Raw genomic sequence first — 7743 nt, 5'->3', positions numbered from 1 at the left:
CGCATGTAGGAAGCTTTGTTCATGTGATAGTGTGTTGGAAGCAGAACTAGCAACTTGCAGAGAAGGGCTGGATCTGGCCTTGCAGTCTGCCTTTTATGGTTGAGATGGATAGTGTGGATGCTCAATGCACACTGGACAGACAGATCGCAACACCGTATTCTCATAGAGGAAATTCACAGATTGGTTGATCTCGATGCCAGGGAGATTTGTTTTACTCATTTTAGTCGCTCGAAAAATAATGGTAGTCATGAACTGGCTGCGTATGGTCGTAGTACCTCTCGCACTGCAGTCTGGCTTATTGCCGGGCTGGAATTTATTGTAAAATTGTCTTTGGCTGAGAAGCCTCCTTGAGTACTGAGAATTCTCTTTTCCCCCGCCAAAAAAAAAAAAAAAAAAAACAACTTCGCATGCCCTTGTGTCTCTCTATGAGCAAGACACATAGGAGTGCCCGCACTTATGTTCATCCTCCTTGTTTATGCTCTACCGCAGCACAGTGTTAGCGAAGAAGGTGAGTTAAGGTTTCTATCAGAATTTGTCAGTTGGGATTCGCTAGAGCATCTCCAATAGATTCCCGCAAAAAAAAAAGTTTCTATCACAAAAAAAAAAAAATCTACAGCAAATCTAATGAAATCATTTCGATGAAACAAACCAAAACTTCAGATTAGTTAAAGCCAAGAGCGTCAAGTTTTTAAGCGGAGGGGCATCCTAGTAGAAGGGGCCACTCGAGCTGGGATTCGCTGACTTTAAGCCAGGTGACTTAGGCCCACATGTTAGTGACACTAAGTCACCTGATTTGAAAGTCACTTCACTTAAAAGTCAGCAAATCTTAACCAGTAACACCAGCCTCTGAATAATTGCGATGCCAACCTTCTAAAAAAGACATTGCCAGAATCATATTTCAGTGCAGATGGTAGCAAATGACTCGGAAAAACAGATCAAGAAAGTTCAGAGCCATTTGCCATGAGATGAAGTAAATAATTGAATGAATCTGACTTCTGGTGTATACAGGGGGTCTGACGCTACGGCTAAGCTGAGATAATAAAATAACACAATGCAACAAATTTGCTTGAGAATGTCAACTGAACTTAGAAGATACATGGAGCTCCCAGGCAGATTCGCTGGGCGGCACGGTGCACCCCGCAGGGCCAAGAGGGGAAACAATCAGCGTCACGGTCAACTATCTGACAAATATGTACCGGGAACAAGACCGCATTGTCATCACAGATGATTTTTTGTCAAAAAGGTTTACTGTGCTTGTTGTTGTTGTCTCTCTTGAGTTGTACTTTGAGTTTCTTGCCACCTAGCTGGAAACCGTTCATCATGGCGATTGCCGACTGTGCAGACACAGGGTTGTCATAGCTTACAAAACCTGCACCAGATTTTATAATAAACAGGTTAACAGATGATGTGAACGATGCGCAAGAGAGTGTGTCTGCTACTGAGAGATTTTATTACCGAAGCATTTGCTGGAACCAGTTGCTTTGTCAACAAACACCTTGGCACTTATTACTCTACCAAACCTCTGGAAGGCATCGGAGAGTTCTTGGTCACCAAATTCTTGTGGGATATGATAGATAAATAGATTGGCTCCAGGAGGTCCTGAAACATGTACATAGATTTTACTAAAATGCAACAGACTTGATAATAAGAAAAACCATGTCAAAAGGGTTTTGCATAACACGGTATTGATTACTGTAGCTGGTAGAATTAATCAGTACACCGACTGTCAGAGTTGCCAATCAGTGTTAAATATTGACGCTGGATCCTAGTATACAACATTGGATAGCCTTATATGCATGTTGCTACCAAATGTAAAGTAGTAAAGTTGTTCATTTTTGTGAAATATTACAGAATAGTATTCATCGCCAATGCACAAGGCATTTGCAGGAAATTGCATGCTAACTAATGGGCACAGCTACTATCAGAAGAGTAATGGTATTTCCCCTTGCACAATAAGTAAAGATAAGAATAGAATGTGGCTAACCTTCTGTTTGTGTTTGGCCGCCGCCATTGCTACGGGGACTAAATGCGACAGAATTGACATTTACACCTGGAACTTTAAGAGGATTGTGAGGATTCCCAAAAGGACGACTATTCATCGGACCACCAGGGTAGGATCCCTGGTACTGCATACCAGGTACTGCTGGATATGGGCTGCCTAAGTGCATTGGGTTAAATGATCTAGGACCTGAATTGGGGGACAGTTCAGGGTTGACTCCTCGTATCGAGTTCCCTTGATTAACAGGCTGACCCATATTCTGAAAGGGGCCTTGATTTTGCATAGGAGATAAAGGGTACTGCATAAGTCCATATGTCCCTGGAGGCTGCGCACAAATAAATCACAGTTGCATTCATATCAGATCAGTGCATGTAAAAAATGTTGATTAGTCAAGACACACATTTCAACCTCTTGAAAAGCTACACATATAATATTTGGGTATTTAAAGTACCGGTAGTTTTTCAGGAGTAAATCTGACAAAATATGACAGTTCGAATGAATATTCTTTTCCCAGTGCGTAAAATAAACACCACCTTTTATGTTTGCAGCTAGGAAACAATCAGGGACACAACAGATCAAATTACTTTTCGGATGCAAATAACACAATTCAGAAAATGGCATAATCTGGACAAGAAATTTATAAAAAAAACTATACTGAAAAAAAATATAGGACCAGAACACTTCAGGTATTATATGAAATCTCTTGTGATATGATAGTGTGGTAATGCAAACAAGGTTTAGAGAACGGCACAACTCACCTGATAACTAAATCCATTATACTGAGGCATATATCCCATCTGTAAAGCTCCAAATACTGAGGACTGTGGCATTGGGCGTCCATTTGGCATATTAGGAGATTGCAGTTGAGCTTTCTGTGCTTTCCGTGCCTGCCTTTCCTTTTCTGTATCAGCCCATTTGACAACCAACGGCACACTAGAACCCTAAAAAATAGATCAGAACATAAGAAATTATATACAGAGCAGAAAGCACTAACAATCGGATTTGAGAAAATATCCAGATGATTAATATAAAGAAAGGGCAATAAGTCAGTGCCATGTGTGGAATATACTAGCAGTGACAAATATCAAGTGATCATTCAAGTCAAGTTATGCATTATAGTTAGATACCAAAACACATAATCAACTAACTGAAATATTCAGGAAAAGTAAAAGCTGGGCACCAATTGTATCCACCATGAATCTGGAAACAACTGATTTCAAAACCTAATAGAGATAATGTTGTTTATAACTGCCAGGACGAGTGATTGAATGGTTTGCTGTCTGTAATGGCATAGTTCATTGAGAATCCTGATATATATACTATACGCAATGTTAGAATAAATGCAATAATAAGTAAAAGTGGCCTTGCTATCTTAATTCATTTCAGCAAACCTCTATTTTGTGCTTCCCATTTAGATCCTCAATAGCTGCCACTGCTTGCTCCTTCATTTCATATTTAATGAAGGCGCATCCAGCTGCAATAACCAAAGTTAATTAACAAATATACATTATAGACATTTCAGCGTCAAGCGATGTTTATGCTTCTATTAACAGGAAAGTAACTTCTCAGCAATAACTTACCTTTACTTGTTTGCTGTGAACCTCTCAAAATTTGCAAATCCTTGATATTTCCATATTTGGAAAACAAATCAGTCAATTCAGTATCTGCTACATTTTTTGGAAGCATTCCAATGAAAAGCTTGTGTTCTGAAAGTCATGGCAAATGCAAATGTGAATGTCCTGTTCACTGTCAACAGAAAATAGGGACAAAATATCTTGAGCAAAGACTCTACTAAACGACTGCAAATGATGACCATACCCAGCCTCTCCAACTCTCCATCAGCATATTTTACTTGCAAAGGACTTGCCGCCTGTAATACACAGAGAAAGAAAACGTCATCAGCCAGTCAAGGGAAGCAGCAACAGGCCTACAAAAACCGTACTTTTGGGAGTCTTGAAGAGAAGACCTGTTCACTATACCCAACTAAGGCATCACAAGAGTAGCAATAAGACTAAAACAAAATACTAGCCATGTGCATGTGTCTGACTGGCTCCACAAGTCAGTGATTACCAACTACCATAAACTGAAGCATTTCTGCTCTTGTCCACATTAACATATGGGCCCATAATTGCCAAGACAGCAATAACAATGCATACCATGATGCCATCATGGTATGCACTGTATCACATCTGATGAACTTTTTCCTTTGATTAGATAATTATGCAACATTGCATCACGTTTCAATAATACACATCTCAGTGGGTGATTAGATACTCAGTTTCCCAATCTCTTTCGTCGTCACTTTATGTGCTTATTTCATGAAAACATCTCAAGAATGAAAGACCATCAACTGCAAATTAGGTCTAGTGCAATGATGAAGTTCTTTATGATTCTGAAAATGAAGTCTGACCCACCACAAGAAATGTACATTAGCTGCAACTCAAGTTATTTGGACCAAAGCATGCAAGACATCGACCAAAAAGAACTTTAGTTGCATGCAACTGAAGCTACTTGGGGGCAAAGCATGCACTTGCATGAGATTTTGCATTTAGTCCAAAAGAACCAACTGTTCAATCTGCATAAACATTTTGGCTGTGTTTGATAGGAGCCAGGTCACAACTAGCCACACTTGGGAGTTAGGTTTGGTGGGACCTCAGGTAGGTGTGACACAAATCTGAAGCTACAATCAGTTCATGACAAAAGGGCAAGCGTGGTGGCTAAATTGTTGAGCAAACTTTTGTTTAGGTGCGTCACTCAGGGACAAGCCTAGTCCGCTGTCTGGTTGGCAGCCACAAGTCAAAATTTACCCATGGTTCAAATTACTTGCTGCCAAACATGACACACCCACTATTTACACCACCATGTGGTAACTCCAGCAGTCTGGCTCTTGCCAAAGGTTAACTGTAACCTTATTTTTCCTCTAATTAAATACTAAATCTTTTCTCCGGTTGGCCCAGATGTTTAGACAATTCCCAAGCTAACAGAAGGTACACATGTTTTTTTTTCTCTTAACACCTGATTATGCTTACTTATCAAGATAAACAGCTTGTAACTATAACCTTAACTGACTATCACACTGCATCGACATTCCACGGGTTACAATTCATCAACACCCCACAGGTTACAATTGGCTAATTAGCAATGAAAGGAAACCTCCTTCGCTGCTATTCTACCGTCCTCAAGATTCCAGAAACAACTAAACATACATGAAGGTTTACAAGCATGATTATTTGTATTGCATTGCCTAGCAATAATGCTCTAGCATGCATACCTAAGCCCAATATACGAAAAAGGGAAATCGCTGAAGTTATGAGAAATAAAGCAACCCTGGGAAGGGCATGAATTTCACGGAGAACCACCAATTATGACTACATAATAAATAAAGCCTGACAGCCAATGGCACCACCGATTCTGGAAACATGAAAAATTCAGGTTTCCACTGTTCAAGTCCTAAAATAGTTTGTGCGGCCCATTGGCAAACCAAAAACGGTTATCCTCATAAAATCCAATGGAACCCACAGATGTTCAATGCAAACAGTTCTAAATTTCAGAATACCCATAAAGTGACTATATTTAATTTTCCCGAAATGCCCCACAAAGATTTTCGAGTACACAGACAGCTGAAGACAGCTTCCACTGCGTCCCTGCCAACCAAATCATGGAATACCCATGAACCACATCATGACTTGCCACCCGGAAAAGAGCTAACTAATCGAACTGAATTTGTAACAATTCCACCTGAGCAGATGGGAGAAAAGCACACTGATAGGAATGCTCACATACCCCCGGGAGCGTGTGCTTGTTGTGATAGGCATTCACCGCCTTGTCGGCCTCGTCCCTGGAGGGGCATATAACGAAGCAGCACCCTGCATCAAAAGGTCAGATTATGAGGAAGAAGGATATTATGAATGAAGTATCAAGCAACAGAGGAACACTACTGTATCAGGGCTGCAGTGCCGCAAAGCTGAGGAAACAAGCGCAAATCTGGCGTGTCAACGTCTGGGGTGGTACCAACAAACAACTTCCCTGAAAAGCATGGGAAGGTTCCCAAACTTTGGGCACCCGCTCCACTAACCACGTGTAGCAGGACAAAAATCACTTATGGTACTATATCGCAGTTCATCTGAAGCTTGAAAACTTAGCTCTAATCTACCTACAAAATATCCCAAAAAACACACAAATGTATAGCACATTTGTAGCTGCATTGATGCCAATCCAAACGGGCTCTAGTCTAGCCAGCAAAAAAAAAAAGCCCCCTAGAAAATATAGAGAAGAAAAAACAGAACTTCAGAAAATATTTGACTGCAAAATTGCCAGCGGCATTGGAGCAAATCTAGCAAGCTAAAGGCGACTCCGGGCCGGCAGAGCTCAAATTCAAGCCTCGAAACCGCACCGCCCGGACGATTCACCGCGAGATCTCCCTGGAGCGCGTGAGAGCGAACCCAAAACCGCGACAAATTCGAAAGCCTCCGTCCCTCCGGCGGCAGGCATTGCGCCGGGGAGCCGCCGCAAAGCACGGGACGGAGGAGGAGGAACGACCCAAGAGGAGAAAGATTCGAATTTTTTTGGCGCGAGGGAGCAGCGCGGGACGGGGAAGGAAAGCCCCCCGCCCGGCGGCATTGCGCCAGATCCGGGCGGGCGGGCGGATCCGCGGCGCGCGCACTCACCTCGGGAGGCCTTGGTGGCCTTGTCCTTGATGAGGGTGACCTCGTCGACGACGGCCACGTCCTTGAACATGGCGGCGAGCTCCGCCTCCGTCATGTGCTTGGGCACCTGCCCCACGAACAGCTTCACGCTCTGCTCCTCCCGCTCCCGCTCCCCCTCTGCCGAGCCTCCCGCTCCCGCCGCCGCCGCCGCCGCCGCCTTCTCGCCGTCCTCCGCCATTGGTCGCCCTGCGGAAGCGGCCGCCGCTGCTCCGCTCGCTCCGGCCGGCCGGCTGGCTGGCTGGGTCAGTTCAACGCAACTGGCGTCGCCGCTCCGCCGGGACGGACAAGCAAGTAGAGTATTTTCTTGGTTTGTTTTTTGGGGGCGGGGACGGGGCCTGGGGTGGTGGTGATGGAGGGAGGGAGTTGGCGTCCGGAGCAATTAATAATTGGCAATGGATATGCACGTAGCCCGTCCGTCCGTCAGATCAGATCGTTCGTTGCGGTTGCGGTTGCGGTAGTAGAGCCGGCGCCAGTATCATCACTGAGAGACTATGATATCATATTCATGAGAGAGAGAGAGAGAGAGCAGTTGGGTTCTCTGTGTGGCCGATGTCCAGTCCAGTCCTTGTGGTCTCCTTTTGTTCTGCTATACACAACGGTTTTCTTCCACCTCCCTCCCCTCCTCCCTCCTCTTTCCCTCTTCTTCCATTCCAAAATTTGTTGGGAAATTTGTATCCTTTTCATTTTCTGTTTTATTTGTGTGTGTGAAGGCCTCGGGATCCTTGGTCACGTGCGCTTTGACGGGCCGATGGCGTGCCGCTCTGGTGGTGCTGAGGCCGGCCAAGCCTTGTTTCTAGCGGCCGGGAAGTCGTCGAGGTTACGTTTCCAGAACATCCCAAAGAGGAGGGCGTCACCACGAAAGCCGGTGCGACACCATGACAGCTGGAGGGCGTCGCCATCGAGGTTACGCTCTAGTGCTAGGTTGTTTTTACGCGGTCCTCTTTATTGTGCCGTTGTCAATAATATGCGTGTGTTTTGAAATTTTCGTCACCCATGATTGTAGGCCTCAAATTCGATGATGGGAAATTACGGCCATGG

The 7743-nt window shown here is 44.1% G+C and overlaps 1 protein-coding gene across 1 annotated transcript; it reads right to left on the bottom strand.

Annotated features, from left to right (window-relative positions):
- Window positions 1–961: 961 nt before the first annotated feature.
- Window positions 962–7213, bottom strand: LOC123445415 (RNA-binding protein BRN1-like). The gene is made up of 9 exons (XM_045122400.1): window positions 6667–7213; window positions 5783–5865; window positions 3818–3869; window positions 3580–3705; window positions 3391–3473; window positions 2758–2940; window positions 1985–2324; window positions 1456–1599; window positions 962–1369 (listed from the first exon to the last, which is right to left on the bottom strand). The coding sequence occupies exons 1-9, from the start codon at window positions 6881–6883 to the stop codon at window positions 1236–1238; spliced, it is 1362 nt and encodes a 453-aa protein (XP_044978335.1). The 5' UTR covers window positions 6884–7213; the 3' UTR covers window positions 962–1235.
- Between the last annotated feature and the right edge of the window lie 530 nt (window positions 7214–7743).

The sequence above is a fragment of the Hordeum vulgare genome, chromosome 3H (genome assembly GCF_904849725.1).
Source record: "Hordeum vulgare subsp. vulgare chromosome 3H, MorexV3_pseudomolecules_assembly, whole genome shotgun sequence".
In the NCBI taxonomy this organism is placed as follows: domain Eukaryota; kingdom Viridiplantae; phylum Streptophyta; class Magnoliopsida; order Poales; family Poaceae; genus Hordeum; species Hordeum vulgare.
Note: the sequence above shows the minus strand (reverse complement) of the source record. Positions and strands in the feature narration are given on the sequence as shown.

What these genes read in the sequence shown, in the direction of transcription:
- LOC123445415 (XM_045122400.1), bottom strand. Translation starts at nt 6,883, where the DNA reads ATGGCGGAGGACGGCGAGAAGGCGGCGGCGGCGGCGGCGGCGGGAGCG. An exon ending in TTCACAGCAAACAAGTAAAG is followed by an intron (nt 3,474 to 3,579) that starts GTAAGTTATTGC and finishes TGGTTATTGCAG; the next exon opens with CTGGATGCGCCTTCATTAAA. An exon ending in ATAATGGATTTAGTTATCAG is followed by an intron (nt 2,325 to 2,757) that starts GTGAGTTGTGCC and finishes ATTTGTGCGCAG; the next exon opens with CCTCCAGGGACATATGGACT.